This window comes from Cebidichthys violaceus, unplaced genomic scaffold (assembly GCF_023349555.1).
Source record: "Cebidichthys violaceus isolate CVI_PGR_0920_01 unplaced genomic scaffold, fCebVio1.0.p SCAF_16, whole genome shotgun sequence".
Classification (NCBI taxonomy): Eukaryota; Metazoa; Chordata; class Actinopteri; order Perciformes; family Stichaeidae; genus Cebidichthys; species Cebidichthys violaceus.
Genome location: NW_027176329.1, coordinates 6,536,655 through 6,556,425, shown reverse-complemented (window position 1 = coordinate 6,556,425; position 19,771 = coordinate 6,536,655). Strand labels below are relative to the sequence as shown.

General features: G+C 44.6%; 1 protein-coding gene and 1 long non-coding RNA gene across 3 annotated transcripts in view; both read left to right on the top strand.

Moving 5' to 3' along the window:
• LOC137872640 (uncharacterized) overlaps nucleotides 1–79 on the top strand; it is a 90,509-nt gene extending 90,430 nt beyond the window's left edge. The window contains exon 3 of the long non-coding RNA XR_011102884.1: nucleotides 10–79. This is a non-coding gene — a long non-coding RNA (uncharacterized lncRNA). The remainder of the gene's footprint in view (nucleotides 1–9) is intronic.
• Nucleotides 80–110: 31 nt separating this feature from the next.
• dlgap3 (discs, large (Drosophila) homolog-associated protein 3) lies at nucleotides 111–19,697 on the top strand. 2 transcript variants are annotated; one of them, XM_068710953.1, is made up of 11 exons: nucleotides 111–1,190; nucleotides 6,695–6,906; nucleotides 7,781–7,883; nucleotides 8,001–8,217; nucleotides 9,791–10,323; nucleotides 10,495–10,589; nucleotides 11,532–11,751; nucleotides 11,966–12,260; nucleotides 12,359–12,450; nucleotides 12,653–12,799; nucleotides 13,469–19,697. In XM_068710953.1, exons 1-11 carry the CDS (start codon nucleotides 111–113, stop codon nucleotides 13,781–13,783), a joined length of 3,309 nt encoding a protein of 1,102 aa, XP_068567054.1. In that variant the 3' UTR covers nucleotides 13,784–19,697. The 2 variants fall into 2 exon arrangements, with proteins under 2 accessions (XP_068567054.1, XP_068567055.1); XM_068710954.1 differs by having other exon boundaries at nucleotides 333–1,190; nucleotides 7,820–7,883.
• The last annotated feature ends 74 nt before the right edge of the window (nucleotides 19,698–19,771 follow it).

The following is a 19,771-nucleotide window of genomic DNA, read 5'->3' as shown; positions in this document are numbered from 1 at the left end:
GGCCCCCAGGTGAGACCAGAGCAGCCCTGTCACGCCCACAGCGCCCCCTTTCGGCCCGGACGGCCCACCACGCCCCGGCGCCTGTGAAAGGGTACCATGTTAGCCGTAGCATGTCCCAGCATTCCTCCGGGGGTGGCGGAGGAGGACCCTGCCACTGCTCGCCTGAGGACTGTGACGGCCCAGGCCGAGACTACTACCAGGGTCACGGCGATGGCCACTATTACCCTCATGGAGGTCCAGCTGAGGCCCTGGCGCTGGAGAGGCACCATTCTCACTCCCACTCTCATAGCCACTCTGGAGGGGGAACCTTCCCCCGCACCCACCCCAGCCAGCACCCACCTCTCCAGTCGTTTGACTCTTGCGAAGAGTGCCTGTCCTCAGGCCACGGAGGGAAGATGCACCGCATTCCCCCGAACATGATAGACCAGTTTGAGAAGCAGGTGCCCTTCCATCCTGATGGCTTCCACACACTGCAGTACCAGCGCAGTGCTAGTGGGGGTGCTGAGCCACGCAGCGAGAGCCCCTCACGTATCCGCCACCTGGTCAACTCTGTGCAGCGCCTCTTCGCTAAGTCCCATTCTCTGGAGGCACCGACCAAACGGGAGTACAACGGCACGAGGGGAGGCGGGGACCCCCGTGGCGAGAGAGGAGGAGGCCACAGGAGTGGAGGGGAGGATGGCGGAGGCCACTATTCAGGTCATCAGCCTCGCTCTACCAGGAGGAGCAAGTCTCGAGAGCGAAGCAAGAGCGGAGACTCGCGGCACGAGTCGGGCAGACGCCACCGCAGCAGGACAGCAGGCTGGTGGAGCTCTGACGACAACCTGGACAGCGACAGCAGCTACATGGTCAGTGGGGGCAGACGGGGGTATCCCAGTGGACACGAGAGCCTGGATGCAGCAATCCAGGAGCTCACCATGAAGAGGCCCAAGGAGCGTGGTGAGCGTGGCGAGCGTGGAGGTGGTGGGCCGGTACCTGGGGAGTGCGTGGCCTGTACCACGATGGCTCTGGCTGGGAGTGAAGGAGGGGGACATCACGGGCCCCACGGCCACTCCCTGAAAAGGAGCACCTGGTCAGCCATGACAGTGAGTCAGGCCAGAGAGGTGTACCCTTCTACCAGGGGAGGAGGCTACGAGAAAGCCCTGGTGCCCTTGGAGAGTAAGCTGAAGGAGAGGACCTTCCACTACTTGCAGGTGTGTGTGAACGCTTGCACGTCAACCAATGACTGTGTGTGTTTGTGTGTGTGCTGAGGGAATACAGTATGTGGGCGACTGTGTTTGCTGCTCAAAGGTAACCTGTGTCTTGTCCCATGCAGGTTATTTCTTAGCTTCCGTTTACACATTTTGCATCAAAAATGTCACAGCTTCTTTTTTGAGGCATAACTCAATCAACCCGGAGTGCATGTTCCAGTGATTGCTGCGTTTCTAATGTCTAAGGATAACCATCCATAAACCCAATTCAAATCTAAAAGGGCACTCAGAGAACGCAGACCTCCGCCGAGGCCAAGCCCTATCTCGCAATGTGTTTTGGACTTCCTGTGATTCGGATGTGCTCCAAAATGTAATGGGTTTTACCTTGGCCAATGCTACACCCTTCCAACAAGTTCATGTAAATCGGGCTAGTAGTCTTTCCGTTATCCTGCTGACATACAAATAAACAGGACAAAAAACAGAACCTGTTTGGCAACGGTAATCATGTTTAAACAGTGCTCTCATAACCTCAGATCATTCCTGATTATTGTCAAATTCAAGTCTTCTGTTTCCAAATGAATCCATTTGACTGTTTGTCTGTACATCCTAATAAGTACATCCAGTTCTAAGGGGAAGCACTAGCAGGCAGATTTTCCATAAATGTAAAGAAATTATAGCTAAAAATGGGACTCAAGTGTATAGCGAACAGCTAACTAACAACAAAGCTCTTTATGTTTACATTTCTCAAGGCATGATGGGAGCCATAGTGTCAAAACTTTAAATGTTTTAATCCTAATTTGAAAGAAGAGAGAGAATCCATGAAAATAAATGTACTAATAATAATAATATACTTTTTTTTTCCAGGCATAGTATGTTCCAACATGATTCATATATCCCTGGGGCACCGACACTCTCCTACAGTTATTAACTGACTGTTGAATCACAAAACAGTGATTGTCACCCACATAGATATTCAATGTCCCTCCAAATAGTCCGTCCTCCAGTTCCAGTTGCCATGATTGATCTCCAAATCCAACACATTTTTTTCCCTTTGCCCTTTCTCTCATTTTGTGTGAATTCCTTAAAATGAAAAGCTAATGGCTGTTACAGTGTACCTGCAAATTCAGGTGAAAGAGCACACACACTCACACACAAAAACGCACGCACAAACCTCCAGCTGTGCTGAGTTAGAGCTGCCATACAGGCTGTGTTTCTACAGAAACAGCAGGTAGCCACAGGAGTCTGTGGTGTTTCTCCAACTCTCATCCTTTAGACACAGCTGAGGTCTGCTGATAGAAGAGACAGAGGGAGCAGGCTTGTGCGTGTTAGTGTTTTCAAAGGACAAACCCCACAAAATTGGCCTCAGTGCTTGAGCCTACCATCACATTCACACCTCAGGACACAAAATGAACTTCCCCACTGCAACTTTTCTCATATCTCCATGCGTCACTTGCAGTTTGGTGGGAAGGGGCGGTGTGCGGAGTGAATCTTGGGCTGCGCTTGGATGTGCTGAAGTCAGCCAGATTGATCCATGGTTTCAGAGCAGACAGCTTCCTGGAGCTGCAGATATAGAGCTGTTCAGGTCTACTCCACCGGTACCTCAGGACAAGCAGCAGTGCCTGAAGCAACAGCTCCAATTTGAAGCCTTGTTCTCTGAAGGCAAAATTGTCGATGTTTGCTGCGTGAATCGTGCATTACGCAATTGACTTTAAAGCGGGCATAAATATTTTGATATTAACAATTGATTACATGTCTACTTGTATATGAACGCGATCACTTATAGTGATGAACCCACAGAGAATTATCACCCAGCTCTGCTGTTCAGTGTTGTAGTGTCTTTCAGCTCATATTTTTGGTTTTATAGTTAAGTTATGAAAACCAACTGCTACCTGCTCTCATAGACTGTTTATAAGAAGTGGACCTAGTCACCGTGACATCACCCTTTGGCTTGTGGACTATAGTTTTGAAGCCTCGGGTTCGGCATTTTTGCCGTCGCCATATATGGTGCGCTGACTAAGACATTTTAAGTCACCATAAAAATTACAATGACCTTTTATGAACTGAAAACACACCATGAAGGGGTTAAAGTTCTAAGACGGAAACACAGACAACTCCCAGACCGGACAACGACAGAGACCACAAACTTTTGTTTACGATGTTTACTGAGGTAAGTGAGAACTAGACCAGAGGAGTCGCCCCCTGATGTCTGATAGAGATAATACAAGTTTAAGGCACTTATGCATTGGCTTTACTTTTTTTAGACCAGGAGGTTGCTGCTTGCCTGCCCTCCACAGTTAGCGACTAGCTGGAGAATATAGTGAAGTATTTACCAGCTAAGGAGCCACATATTTCCCTCAGGCCAAAAAGAAAAGAGCTAACGTGAGAGTGAGTATTGGACTAATTTAATAGTCATGTAACCAGAAACACGACTCCAAATGTATGTTGCTCCTTATCTGCTGGTTGTTCACCATATCAACGTATATCAATAAGATGTCAGTTTTTCTGCTCAGCTTTTGAAAATAAAAGTTTTGAAAACATCCTGCCTACACCTACTGCATAGCATTTAAGAGATTAAAGCAAAAATCTTGTCAAATCACAGTATCACAGAGCTTGTGATACAAAGCAAAAAAAGGAATTAAATCTTAAAGTAGTGAAAAGGGAGGAAATTTAGGTTGCTCCTGAACAGAAACATAAAGCATGCTGTGCAAATACATTACATTTTAAATCAATTTAAATATGGTACGACTGTTCCTTTAAGTCGGAAAGAGACAAAATAGTTGGATTCCCAAGCTCCCAACTGTCATTGACACATTAACATGTACATACAAGTCCGCAGTAGGTCATCGCTCAAGTTTGCGTCACAACAGCAAACAAAAAGTGAGGCATCTTGAAGTGAGAATTGAAGAAGAAAAAATAGATTGGATCTTCACAAGTCTGAATTACTGTGGCTAGAGTCAAAGGGACATGTTCAAGGTTTTCTCCTATGGTGTCGACGCCAATCACAACTTTGGGCATCAGAACCCGGGGCTCTCCATTCACTAAGCCTCTACCTTCCCCTCGGCCTGTGCCCGATAGATAAGGAATGATAGAAACCAGAATATGGAGCGAGAGTGAAATGAAGACAGAAACAGCGAGGGAGAGAGAGAGACAAAGATAGAGGGATGCAGAGATAGCAAAGCCGGCTCGGGGATAGAACGGAGATAAAGGAGGTGATGGTAGCCAAGGGGCAAAGCGAGAGGAGAGAAAGAGCAGCATGAGAAAATGAGAGAGATAGTAGAAGGCCAGGGGGATCGGGAGATTAGGCTGAATCATCTTTTAAGTGATGACCTTAAAAACACACACTCAGCTGGATGCCAAACCCTGGGGGCCTTGACTGAGTGTGTGTGTGTGTGTGTGTGTGTGTGTGTGTGTGTGTGTGTGTGTGTGTGTGTGTGTGTGTGTGTGTGTGTGTGTCAACGCGTGTAGGTGTTTTTATTTGGTCACATGCTTGTGTGAGACCACACAACTCACAGCATTTGCAAAAAGATCGTTCTGCTCAAGCAGCTGCTGTTACACTACTTCCTGTTAGATGGCGTGTAAAGCTTTCATTGTACTGGAAAAGAAGTGGGATCAAATGGTGCGCACACATATTTATATGTCAAACTAAGTGGTCCTCCACAGTCATAGAATTCTCTGTACAAGGTTGATAGGTATTCACATCTGCTATGATGCTAATTAAAGCTGCACTTGTCAGTATTTATAATAACAATGGCTCAATGGCTTTGTTTTTTCCGGCCCACAAACTCTGATCGAACCCATTACGCTACCAGCCCAGCATCAAACCACACACAGACAAAGTCTGTATGAAAATGTATGAAGCAAACAAAACCAAAACAGCAGCTGCGTCAGCAAGGGAAGAGATTTTATATTATTTATATTAGCAACAGTCACACCGAACCAAGTGTGGCTCAGGAAGCTGACGACCCCCCACTCTGCAAAACAAAGAAGAACCAGCAGGGACATCTAGAGGAGCGGAGGAGTCATAAAGAAAGTAGAACATAGAGAGACAGATATTTTATTCAGGAGTTGATGGAAATCAAAACAGAGTTAAAAGGAAAACAAATATTGGACATACATGGGCATACTCCAAAACGTTGCTAATGTTAGCACTTTGTCTTTTCAGTTGTCCTGTGGACCCCAAATGGCCAAACAATTCAACTAATGCAGCTTTAAAGACAGGAACTGCAGAGTGTTTTAATCTTGCCCTTTATAGCTGTCTGTCTGTGTTTTTCATTGGTCATGTGCCCCCCCAAATCATGGAATGTTTTGGAATATCATCGAATTTAAAGGGGGATATTTCAGGCAGGGAAAAACAGGGTGTTTGAAAAATATTTCACAGCTTCATTCACTGCATTAGAGAATGACAACAGTCCAGAGGGGGTAACATTTTAAAGAGTTATATCAAAGCATTCCGACTTATGAAAAGGCATACATTTTACATGACGGCCACAGTGGGAACCTGATGTAATTATTATTTTTTTGTTTCATATCATCGCTCCTTATCAATTCTATATCTGTTGTCTTCCTCCTTAGTTTCTTGTCCTGGCTGTGTTCCTATATGTGTGTGTGTGTGTGTGTCTCTGTGTGTGTGTGTTTTTCATTTTGTTTTCTCATCAGAATCTCATTCATCTGCCCATCTGTCTTCCTGCTCTCTGCCTACTTCAGTATGTTATTCAGCTCTCTCCGTTTCTGGTCGTCCATTCTGCACATCGGTCTGTCTCTCTCTCTGCCACCCTTCCTGTCTGTCTGCCAACATTGTGTCTGTCTGTCCACTCTGCTTGTTTACCTGCCTTTTATTTGCTCTGTTTGTCGGCTTATTCTGTTTCTCCTTCTCTGTGTCAGTGTTTCTCCAGCTGTCAGAGTTTCTCTCTTTCTGTAAGTCACTTAGTCTCTTTCTCTCTTTCTTTAACACCATCTCCCATGTCTGTGCATGTGTGTGTGTGTGTGTGTGTGTGTGTGTGTGTGTGTGTGTGTGTGTGTGTGTGTGTGTGTGCTCTCATCATGTTCATAAGCATGCATTTAGCTATCTGTGCGGGTGTGTTGGCTTTACACTGAGTGCACGTGTGCCATGACTGTACGTCTGATTCATCGTTCTCCCTGTTTGAGCTGTGAAATATATTTCAGTGATGAAATATATTTCTGTTTTGAGAGGTCTTTTGACTTTGATAACAGATATTGGGAAGAAGCTGCCAACGGCGCAGTGACAACATTGGCAATATCTCCACACTAATTAATTCACAATGTGATCAATTGCTTTTCCCTTTAACAGTTGGTGTAGAAGAAGAATGCATTCTTACTTTGGAGTCAGTGTTTAACCCATTAACAGAAAATCTTACTAAAACCGATTGACCATGTATAAATGTCTGTACACTTATACTCACTGTATGTTGCAGATTAATCCTCCTTGGTCCTTTTTTTAACTCATCAATGACTATGTGAATACTCTTACGAATGTGATTGTGTCTCAGGTCCCCTCAGATGACTGGGGTGGCGGCTATGGTGGCGGTGCAACAGACAGTGGGGGGGAGATCCCATGCCGTCGTATGCGGAGCGGCAGCTACATCAAGGCCATGGGCGATGATGACAGTGCTGACTCAGACACCAGCCCAAAAACCTCGCCCAAGTCCACCCTGATCGCCCAGAGGGAGGCCTTTAGACGATCTATCAGCATGGATCAAAGGTCTAATGTCACAAATGGAGCGTCTGGCCTTTATGATGTTATGTTTTTTATGTTGTAGCTAGATTACTGACTGTTTGCTCCATTCGAAAGCTGACATTTTACCATGGAACGACATTTTGCATGACGCTGATCTAGTGTTATTGATATATGCCTTTGATATCTTTCCATTTTTGGTGTAAAGGTCCTGGGTTCAAGGGGTAGACGAACAACAAAAAAACAAAAAAAATACTATGACTTACATTCATGCTCACCACTCTGATTAAAATATTTACATTGTATTGTAGAAAAGAAATACATATTCAAAAGAACAAAACAAAACAAGAGTACACATTTTGATTTAGTACTATTGCACTGGGATAATAATCCTGATGACATCAGCTCCACAGTCACAGAGAATATTACATATATTGTTTAATTGTTTAACAGTGGTGGAGTGCTCCTTTAAGATATTCCGTGGCAGATTTCAGTAAACCACAGCATCTTGAGATGAGGATATCGCTTTGAAAAACTTGGACAGACTTAACTGCACTTCTGCATGTTAAATAAATACATTTCCTCAAATGTTCAGAATGATTTCAAATAAGATAAACACATAATAGTCATAACATGATGCATTGCACTTTTCCCCATTTGACATGGGAATGCAGCATTACAACACTCAAAAGGTCAGAGCATGACTCAGTGACATTCTATTTGATAGTTGTGGTGAATCCAATGTGTGTTGCTGCTGTGAATACATTTTTGACAAAAAAATAAGATTTTACAGCCAGAATATAATATCATGTAAGCAAGAAATAACTATCTGTGTCGTCATACACTGTAGTTGTTACAGTCCTTAGCAATGCTGATTTTGTGTATTATTTATTTAATTCAGGTATTCGTGTAAGCAGTGTACTGACCCTTACCCCAACAGCCGAACCACACCCAAAACCCAGACCCGCTCTCGTAGTTACACCCGCTCTCTGACCAGCTCACAGGTAACAAACAATGTGGCTTACCTCTGTGATTTGTGTATTTGCTTAGGTTTTTGGGGGATGTGGAATTTAAGTTGAAGTAACTTGACTGCAGCAATGTATCTCTCTCGCGTCCTTCAGCTGGGAGACACGTTGAACCGTCAGTTCGAGGCAGTGTGTGAGACCATGTTTGGAGAGGTGGAGTCTCAAGCCGTCGAGGCCTTGGACCTCCCGGGTGTTTTCCGCACTCGCAGCCACAGCTACGTCCGTGCCATCCAGGCCGGCTGTTCGCAGGACGACGACTGCCTCTCTGTCTTCTCCATGTCGGGCCCCCAGGGAAGCATCAAGGGCGGGGCCGGTGAGTGTGCGCATGTGTGTGTGTGTGTGTGGTTTGGCGCCCCAATAAATACAAGTCTGCGTGAGTGTTACAAGGATGTGTGGTTGCCTTTTATGTGGCGGCAATCTGGTGGGAGACGCAGTAGGACAGACGGTGCGAGAAGGCATTTTATGACAGCTTGTGTCTGCTTACTTTGACAACAGCAAGCTCATGCACACACACACACACACACGCACAACCACAAACCCGACACCCTCATTTGTTGCTCAGCTGCCTGCAATGTGTGCATCCATTTTTAATTTGTAACCTTGAATTTCTCCTCTGTTCTTTCAATCTCATTTTTTTTCCACCCAACCATTCCTGCAGCACTCTCCTTGTGTTCGTGTATATGTGTGCATTCTATAAGCACGGACTTGTGTGTATGTTATTGTGCATGCTCTTTGTTCTCTGTATCTCATCTCTCCCATCACCCTCCACGGTGTGATCGCAGGGTTCTCAGGCTCAGTAATAGGTACAGGAACGCTCTGACGATAGCTCAGTGTCTCCAGCTGCTTCTTTCTCTCTGTCTATCTGTCTGCAGCATGCCTCTTCCTGGTGTAGTCTCACTCGTTTGCCTTGTTATGTATCACTCTTTATCTGAAACGTGTTTTTGTTCATTTTGTGTTTGTTTCTTTCAGATCTTTTGTTTGTTTTATCTTTGCAATCATGCGCTCATTCAAACCAAATATACAATAAACCTGGAGTTATTTGTGATAGAGTGTGTATGTGTGTGTGTGTGTGTGTGTGTGTGTGTGTGTGTGTGTGTGTGTGTGTGTGTGTGTGTGTACAGGAGACTGCAGAGCCACTTCAGTACCTTGCAGGACTCAAATGTCTAAGCTTAGACCAGCAAATGCCCCCTGATGTGTTCTATACATCAAGTATGAACACAGATGCGCGGCACACAAACTCAAAGATACACTTAAATACATGCATGCTCCCATGCTGGAGCTTAGAGCCGTCATGATGAAGACCTTTGTAAACTGTGACAAGCCGGTTGGTGGTGAAGATGCTTTGAAAGAAATGCATTAAAGTTTGATCCCTTATTCGCTGAACATTAACTGTGTGCGCTCGTGCACACGGACACTTGAACCAAGCTGTGAGGGAGGAGGAAGAGACAGAATCTGCCCTTCTCATTTTAATACTTCTCTCAGGAAATTGCTTTATCTTCCCAGGAAGAGAGTTAAGAGAAGAGGTTTTCTATTGTCACTTCTGTCAAATGTGTGTCTTTTCCATCACCCTGCCTCCCACTAAAATTCATACAAAGACAAACGGAGCTTTTGAGTTTTGTTTATGAATCTTTCTGTCACATCTTGCATCGGCATTATTATGTATTGATTTTTGTTGTTTTCTCTCTTTCTCTCTGTATTGGTTTACCCTCCTATATGTCAACAAATTTCCCTCTTTTCACTCTTTGCATTTCCTTTCACCTTCTCCATCCAGTCTGTCCCTTTTGTAAGTATCCACCTCCCCTGCTCCCTGTTGATATAGTACCTTTTTGCTTTTAACAGCCCTCAATGCCTCTTTCTTCCTTTCTCTCCCTCTTTTGACACTGAAGTCTTTCCTTATCGTAAAGGTGCTCCTCCCCCGCTCCCACCTCGCATGTCCAAGTCTTCACTGTCGGTGCGAGCCCAGAGCAGCACTGAGTCCACCCAGGATGCCTACTTCCAGAGCGGAGGACAGTTTGCCTCAAGCTCAGGCCCCGGGCGTCCCAAGCAGCACAGCAACTCAGTGGACCTGGGCAGCTCAGACGGCCCCTCGGGTCGCACCTCCAGAGGGGGCTACTACACCGCCACAGGCCCTGGACGTTCCCGACAGCACAGTAACTCGGCAGAGAGCCTAGATGGGGTCAGGGGTTCGCGGGAGTTGGTGCCCTACGGAGGGGGTCCGGGAGTAAGGGCTAAACACAGCAGCTCGGCTGACAGTCTGCTGGAGGGGCCACCAAGGCCGGCCAGGGAGAGGGACGGCAGGGTCGGGGGCAGCCTGGGGAAGTCAGTGTCTCTGCCTCAGAACAGCATAGTGCTGAGTAAAGCTGGGGGACAGGACGAAGGGCGTGGAGGGAGAAAGTGGAGGCCATCCATAGCTGTGCAGGTGAGAAAGGACATTTTACTCTAACAAAATATGTGAGAGTGGTGTTGATCTTCTCACCGGAGCCCCAAAATATGAATGACGAATGAATGAAAATGTCTCATGTATGACCAGTTGTGTGTTTTACATACCTCTGCGCTCTGACTGTGGTGTTTGTTGCTTCTTCTGTTCCAGGTGGACAGCTCAGAGACTCTGTCAGATTCAGACGCAGAGGGCAAAGCTCTTACAGAGGTCCACTCTATAGGAGTCCAAGTGGAAGATGACAAAAGGTAATAGAAATACAACTGGAAATCAAAGCAGGGAAGAAAAGTATCTTTGAAATCTCTTCCCAACTTGAAGTGTGTTTATTTTGCCTGCCATTTAACTTTCCCTAATTATGCACACAAACTAGCAAACTAAGATGTGCATTTGTTTGTTTGCTAATTGCCCAAAAATATGTGGCTTAATCAAGAGCTTTTGGTCTTTGCACAGTAATTTATGTGAATAATTTCAATACATAATTTGAAAAAGCCTTCATCTCCTGGGCACCCAACAGTGCAGCCACCTATGGTTGATTTCTAGGCTAGATCCTATTATTTCATTTAACATTTCATCAGACATCTCAGCTTGAACCCAACACTTTGTTCAGAGAATGTCTTGATTTTCGACTGTTACCAGGACTACTGCAAATCATACACTCAACATGACTTTCACACAGGATGCAGCCTAATCCTAATTAATTCCAGCATTGCTTACGGCATTGCTTACGGGTCAGATACACGTGCATGTGTGCGAGCGCTCAGCAATACTGCGCGTTCCCGAACCCCGAGCGGTGTGTGATCATGCACCTGTTAACAATGTCCCCCACCTCCTGCAATGTTCAAGGAGGACAGTGTGACGTCGGGGGAGAGAACAGAAGGGCGAGAGCGGAGATCTCAAGCCTCATCAGACAGCAAAGAAGGGGAGGTGGGGTATTAACTTGTAATAGAGTAAACACTCATCACTGAGTCCATTGACATGACATTTGCACACACTGGTGCGTCATATGCCAGAGGATTTAGCAGGGCTTATCACAGCCGAGAGAGCAGTAGTGACTGCAGCGACGGCGTGACTGTCTTGCTCCGGTAGGAATGTGCAATAATTAGAAGGCAAACTGACTGAGCATTGCTTTTGCATGCGACACTCTGTGTGACTGGATGGCTCTGGGCCTGCTGTGACTCCCTGTGTTGCAGGCGGGCTCGTTTCAAGCGCTCCAACAGCGTGACGGCGAGCGTGCAGGCCGACCTGGATCCCGAGGGCTTCCCGGGGCTCAGCATCGCCGTGCCAACGCAGGACAAGGGTCTCCAGTTCGGCTGTTCCTTCCAGAGGCACTCGTCAGAGCCAGAGTCAGCTAGCCAGTACGCGGATTGCCACCGCACCGTCCACACACAGGGACAATGGGCCTACAGAGAGGTAGGTCTGCACTGACACGCTGGGCAAATACTATTGCACTTATCATTCGTTAAGCAGGGGTCCAGTGTTCCCTTGTTGATGTAGGTATTAGACGTAGTTCAGCCATACCTAATAGTGAAATGAATTGCTAGTAGACGAAGACAGAAGGAGGAGGTATATAAATTAATAATGGTCCAAATACCATGTGTCCAACACTTTTCTTATGCTATCCGAGGACTTTATCCAGAGTGGCTATGCAACTGAGGCCTGCCAAGCGGATCCACGGCCCCACCAACACCCACACTTGCCTCCACGTTCCCACTCCCCTCTGCCCATCACCTCTGAGAGAGCTTGGGCGGGGACGCCGTCCCTGGAGGGCCCCCGGAGCCTGCCCGACTCGGGCCGAGCCTCGCCCTGCATGAGAGACGGAGAGTTCTTCTTGCGCCTCCTGCAGACGGAGGTGGAGAGGATGGAGGGCTGGTGCCAGAACATGGAGCGCGAGGCAGAGGAGAACGAACTGCCAGAGGAGAGTGAGTTTGGGGGAAGGATCGAAAAGGATCGGAGGAAAGGATACACAATGAACGCTTCTTTGATTTCTGAAACTACTTGTGTGCCGTTTCCTCTCTAGTTCTTGAGCTGATACGAAATGCAGTTGGCAGTGCCCAGATGCTCATGTCTCAGAAAGTCCAGCAGTTCTTCCGCCTCTGCCAACAAAGTGTGGTGAGAATGTGTGATTGAATGTAAAAGCATGACAAAACACATTACATATGGTGCATGGTTTTGCTGAGATTCACTGTCGCTAAAGGCTAAATTAGCTTGGCTGCAAAAATGCTTATTGGAAAATTAGTTTTATGTCTTTCACTCTTTCACATATCCTTGTGTATTGCTTTGTCACCCATGTCCTGTCTCCCTGCTCTCCCAGGACCCATCGGCGTACCCCCAGCCCACCTCTCAGGACCTGGCAGGCTTATGGGACCTGCTCCAGCTCAACATAGAGGACGTCAGGGTCAAGTTTCAGGACCTCCAGAGGCTCAAGGACTCTGGTTGGAGGCTCCCACCTGAAAAGAAGGTGAGAGGCCCAGGGGTCCAAACAGCCCTGGTTTCCCAACAGCACTCTCCCAGGGCTAAGATGGCAGTGTGCAGAAGAGTAGCGCAGGTGGTCGTGCCCTCCAACCCTATGCAGGCTGTAAAAATACAGAACAGCAAGAGGAACTGAGCTGCCCTTGAGACGGTGGAGTCTTAAACTGATAGAAATCTAAATGCATCTCTGCTTTTGTGCATTTCTTGCAGCTAGTCAGACAGAAGACATGTGTCTGTTACATTGTTGTCTTTAAAGGTTAGGCTACTCACTGATCAACTACATTATTCTTGATAACAAACTAACAATTGTTTCTCTTTTCTTCTTTTTCTTTTTACATGATCTTTTTTTAAACCTTCTTCTTCTCCCATTTCATATCCTTTTACGTCACCCGATGCCAATGCATGCTGAGATGCTTTTTGATTATGGTTATTTGTCTCTCATAATGTCTCGGCCCGTGATTCTTCCTCACTTGAATTTTACCCTTTTTGTTGGTGGTTTTGCTCTTTTGTCATTCTCTTTGTTTCTCCCAATATCTCCACTTTTTTTGCATGGGATTCCTTTCGCACGACCATACAATACCATTTATTTTTTTCCCCCATCCGATACGATAAATCCATATATTCATTTTATATCTACGTCTCACCATTGCCGGGGTAGGAGGATAAGAAACTTCCTCCTCCCTTACCAAAGAAGCCAGCAGGCGGGGTGAGTGGCAGCCTCCGGGCCGATAGCGTCGGGGATGGGGGCGCCGGAGGTGGAGGAGGTGGATCGGGTGGCCTGGTGGTGCCTCGCATTGGTGGACATACCCTACCCATCAGGGAGAAGTCTCTGGACCTCGGGGACCGTCAGAGGACAGAAGCGAGGAGGAGGCTGCTGCAGACCAAGCGTACTGCCTCCTTCAGGCAAAACTCGGCCACAGAGAGCGCAGACAGCATCGAGATCTACATCCCCGAAGCCCAGACTCGACTCTGAAGACCGTGGTGTCTCCCACCCACCTCCTCACCCACACTCAGCCCTGCGCAGCTGACCTGCACACCAATCTCAGTCTATCTCTGAGCCCAGTACTGATCCTCTGCAGGTCATCTCTGTTCATCCGCTACCCTCCCTTCAGCATTTCCATCACTTCACTTGCCACAACCACAAATTCACTCCTCTTGCTCATCAAACAAGCAATGACAGCCATTTTAGTGTCTTGAAATTTGGACGTTTTACTGACACAGAGGCCTCAATGTGAAATGGTAGCTAGCAGACATGAGTTATCGACTTTTTAAAGAATTCTCTGAATTTACTTTTGGCTGACAAACACGTAACAGTCCACTTTTATAACAGTAGTCAGTAGTCAGCGGAGGTTCACGCAGTAGTAGCATGCCTGTGCGTGTTCACCTAGCACTTCTCCATCACTGAAAATAAAGGGCTTAAGGCACAAAACCTCTGTGGAGATGACGAGATAACAGAATCTCCCTATGGATCCCCTGTTGCCATCTTCTAAATGCCATTTGCGACAGAATCAACTGCGATATAGCCACACTCTTCACCAATGCTACCAGTATGGATGAATAAACATGGATTCATTTCTCACCATCAGTTTAAATGCCCTTAAAGTCAGATGGTTGGCGATCCCCAAAGAACATTCTCTCAGCATAGTCAGTCAACTGCAGCTGGCACTTTTCACCCCGGTGCCATCTGTCCACCCAGGCACCCAGTCAAAGAATATGAAACTATTTTCTGCCTCTTCCCCTCATTCCTCACATCCCGTGTACCCATCGACTACCCGCAGTGATGCCGTTTGAATGTGCAAGTGCTATTTGTACATAGTGTGCACACTCATGTTTGCCAAAAAGAGCTTTTGCTGTGTCGCATCACACCATTGACAGCTAGAGAGCATCACAAACAACCGTTTGCTTTTCATGTAGTCTCTATGAAGTTTCAAGTGTTCAGGGGTGGGGTTGCTGGGAATTTTTAGGGGAATATATTTTGGTGGCTTTTTAGGAATATACTGAGAAGGCCCCCCATTTCACTGTGAGACTACAGCACCACCAAGTGGTCCATTGAGGACCCAAATCCAACAACAGTGGTCTGTAGAGAGTGCTCTCCACCTCAGTCAGGAATTAACAGACACCCTGATGAAACAGCCATGAAAGAAGATCAGTCTCTTCATTACTTTTTATCAGATCTTTCCGCTCTCTTCTCTTGAATATTCAGAGTGGACTTTCACATGATGTGTCTGCATAATTGCGAATTCTAAAGCAGCGGATCACAAAATAATAGGGGGGAGAGCTGGCAAAGTCTTCAGCAGAATCCACTGGCCTAACTTGAAGTGCAATCCTCTCAGTTTTGCACACCGCTGATGAAAGAAGGAAGGATTTCTCTGAATCGAGAGAACACAAAATGAGTCGTATTTAACATAGCTCCCTCCAAAGCCCATCCAAAAAGTCATCAAAGAGAGGAAACCATTGTTTCATTGTGATATGATAGAAGAGAAGCAACTTGATAGTGTTTGGTAATTATGATGACATTAAATTACACTTGTTATGAATGGAATTATAATATATGTTAGTTGCACTATGTGTTCATTTCTCTTTCTCTTTATTCACTTCTTGAAATCAATCTGGTGTCTCCACGGAACAAAGTGTAGCATGATTTTAATGGCTTCAAAGGGGTCTTATTTATTTATGTCCAAACAGATATTTCATATTTAAGTGTTTTGTATGGATGGTGCCTATAGGTTTGTGTGTGTGTGTAGTGTGAATATGATGGGCTGCGTGTCATGAGGGACATGTGATGAAGCCCAGTGAAAAGTCCAAATCAGCCGATTTGAAGACATAAAACACTAAGTGAGAATCTTTAAGCATGATCTGTTTTATTTGATTTTTTAACACTTGGGTGGAATGTGTTGGCAAAATGGGATATTTTAATGGGAGATGTATATTTTATAACATAATCTACATTTATAGATTAGTAGAGACTATTGAGTACAGTATGTGTACAAAAACAGCATATATCAAATGTGAAAAACTACAATATTATTATGATAGATTATAGCATTGTGTGATACTACAGCTGTGTGGCATATCCAGACTCGGTACACGTGAAAAAGAATTTCAATTGATTATTATCTTAAATTTGTGAGTGCTGGGTCAGGTTCACAGGGTATAAATGGCAAGACTTAATTGCCAAGTATGATCCTCCTTAGGCCTACTGTATATCTGTCTGTGGTTCTAACAACATATACTGCTGTATCCCCTCCCTGTATTCCCCCTTTAGAACCAACTACATGTGCCTAACCAGCTATATGTGGAGGTTTCCTTTGAACACAGTTTACAGTATATATATATATAGAAAGATATATATATATATATATATATATATATATATATAGAAAGATATGTAAATAGAAAAGTATACAAATCTGCAGAGAGTATTGTTAAAAAAATGTTTTTATTGTACTGACACTCCATCCTTTGTCTCCCTCACTTTCACGTGCAATACACGCATAAGACTGGCAGATTTTGTGGACGTTAATACTGCATGTTTTATGTCAACCTCCTTTGAAAAGTTTAGCTGAATCTTGTTTTTAAATGATAAAAGCAAAGCTAATTTTATAGCTTATATACATTTTTTTTGCGATTGAAAATAATTGACAGGATTTATACAATGCCGTTATTTCAATGACTCATGCCTTTGAACTAAGATTATATCATTGGAGGACAATGAAACTGGCAACTTTGAAACAGCAATTTTGATTTGAATCTCAGCTGATGAATTGAACAACCTCCGTAAAACAAGCTGCCCTGGCAATGAAAAACAGGGCTGAGAATCAGACTTGTTTCATTTATTTGCAGCAGTGTGGGTTGTGGAGCAGCCTTTTTTTTATCCCCACACCCTTCTCCTCTGTTACCCTCAAACTCGACAACATCTCAGTGGTGTTTGACACAGCCCTCATCAAACAAAGCACAAATACCTGCTTTTATACTGTTACTCCACTGTGAAGGCCTCTTGACTCCACCCTCACAATCCTCAAACCTACACACAGAGGGATGGCATGGTCTTACCATTACGAGCCGGCCTTGAGGGACACCAGGAATTCGAAGAGGCTTTGTTGGATGTTTATCCACCGTAGCAACTACTACTTTTTCTTCAATTCTTGCTGACTTTCTCCTCTATACTTTTGATCAAACGTTGAGGTGTTAGCCAGCCACCTTGCCTTGAAACAGGTCCATTGCAAACACATTTTTGGTGGTTTGATTTCCATACTGTTCTGTATTTTACAAATCCATCCGTCCTATATCTTCACAGTAGAAATGCAGGAGCCTCAGCTAGAAATAGCACCTGGGTGTATAGTTGTACGAACGTAATCTGAACACTCACCAACACATCAGACAGACTACTATACGAACCCTTTCACCTCTTTCTAGAAGGGCAAAAACCCCTCGTGGACAGCCAGACGGACAAGTCAACTCCGAGTACCTCAGTTTCTAGCAGCAGTGTCTCCAACCCGACCCAGGCCTCTGTCCTCAGGGGATTCTCTCAACCAACGGACCCTGATAATACAGGACCAGATCAGTCCTGCAGGAATGTTGTCCATATTCTCTGAATAAAAAGGGGAAATCATTTGAGCTCAGATTATCTAGCCATTCTCTAGTAGCCATTATCTGAGACTGGAGAGCGGCTGAATCACGGGCAGTGAAAGAAAGTGGAAGAAGTGTTGGTTGAGGCAAGAGCTCAATTGTTGCCAATGTGTGTGGGCTGTATATTGTGCATCTGCAACAAAGTGGAGCAGGAGGGATGCTGTAGCAGCAGATTTGAGTTTTAGTTGTGCAGAGGCAGAGCTGCTCTGGAGGAAAAAAGCAAAGTCACTGGTTGAGTTAAACCTCAGTGGGAAAAGCCAAGGACCTATTATGTCTGGCTAACCAGAGCTATGAGCTGTGGCTTGTTGTTCCGTTGCTCCCTGCAATATTTAAAATGACCATGTCTTGTTTTGTAGAGGCATTTGTATGACGAACAATCACGGTCACCTATGTTGAAGCAGTTGCATGCTTTTAACTAACTAGCAAAAATACGACATTTGGGGATATTATTAACAGTAACTTAATATACAGCATTAGGAGTAAAGTCAACAATGAGACTGATATCGATGGGATAAAAAACGCTGGATTACATACATGCTTCGATTCCTGTGAATCTTTTGTGCACAGGTAGACAATTTCATTGCAATGGCGGACCCCACCACTAACACTGATAAGTACTATTTAGAAAAGGAATTACAGAATATAAATACATTCAATGCCGTTGATGGAAAGAAAAGCCAACAATAAACAGTTTCAAAAAGTAGGATTTTTTTCATAAAAATCATATTATATCTTGTTTATCAAACTTCCTTAATATGTCATTTTTGGCTCTGTTTTACTTCCCTCTGCCTCCAGAGCAGCTCTAACTCTTAGAAGATATTCAACTGAAACTCCAATGTGCCTTTAGCACTGAGGTGTAGGTGTGTTTGTATGTGTGTGTGTGCGTGTGTGCGTGCGTGTATTTACACTGTAATGTTGCTTTACAGTTTACACACAGGTAACCACGTGGGTCAGAGACAACTGAGCAATTACTGTGTAATTAACAAAAAAAATAATACCCAGCCACTCTCACGTTTACAAAAATGTAAATAACCTGTTGCCAATGGACATTGCTATTCTCAATATATTGTTATTACAATATGATTATTAGTAGTAGTATGATTATTGTCATTACAAGGATTAATTATTGCCATCACTCTCGTTATTATAAATGGTGTTGTCGATTATAGCTATTGGTAGACATTGTTCTGTATTCAAGGGCGAGTCTTGTGTACAATAACAAAAAAATAGTTTATTCTATGATGACAAGTCTTAAATTGCTGCTACTGAGGAGATGGAGAACAAGTAAAGCAAACTGACAACTCTGGGAAGACATTTTTTCTCTGGGATCAATGATGGACACACCGATGAGGAGTGAGAGATCACAAGAGGAAAGTAAGCGTTGAACAGATGGACTGAATGGAAGATCCAAACATCCAACCTTTTTTTTCCTTTATGTGCATTTATCCCACTCTGATCTCTGAGGACGAAAACAACAGACTCTCCACATTCTACTCTATAATGTAGCAAAAACTAGATAGCCCCTCATCGTCTACTATCTCCACCTCTACTCCTCTTTCATGTGTTTCTCACTATAAGTTTTAATCAAACGGGTTTGATACAGCGAGCTTTTCTGTCTTTAAGCTCAGCTTTATCTTGAGTTCTCTTGTTTTATACACGTTTGATTCAGTGCCAAGACAGCATATTGTACATACAAACATCAAACGCTTATGTTTTTTCTCCTATAAAAAACAACAACAATTGACTGGAGCATATAGCAATAGCGATGCCATAAGACATGAACTTTGTTTCATAATGCCACCGTGGATACACAGGATGCATGAGAACGCCACGGAGACGGGGAGATGCAGTCTGAATACGTGCTTGACGGCAGTGGAAGGGTGTCGCACAGTGACGTGTAAATCATGATTCTGTTTGTTGTGTTGTGGTTCTCATTTTGTACATACAAATTTATTTATTGATCTTGTATGTTTTATGGATCTAGATGTGTCAAAGGAGCACGTCTGATAGCGCTGAAGCCCAGAGAGGTGGCACACTGTGACGTGGTTTACCCCAACACAGAATGTAACACTGTCAAACGTTGTCAAAACATTTTCTAATGGCTAATATTAGTACTATTAATATGATTATTATAAAGCTATTTTAGCGAGTTAAATGAGGGGTGCTGTGTCTCCTTTGTGTTTCTTTTGTGTTGATTTTCTGTCTCTATTGAATGTTTTATGCACTGAATCCTTAAGTCAGTCAAATGTTTCTTTAAGTCGTGGCCTGGTAGTATAACAAGCCCAAAACTGTCAACACTTTTTCATTCAAATGTTGCTAAACTCTGATTCTT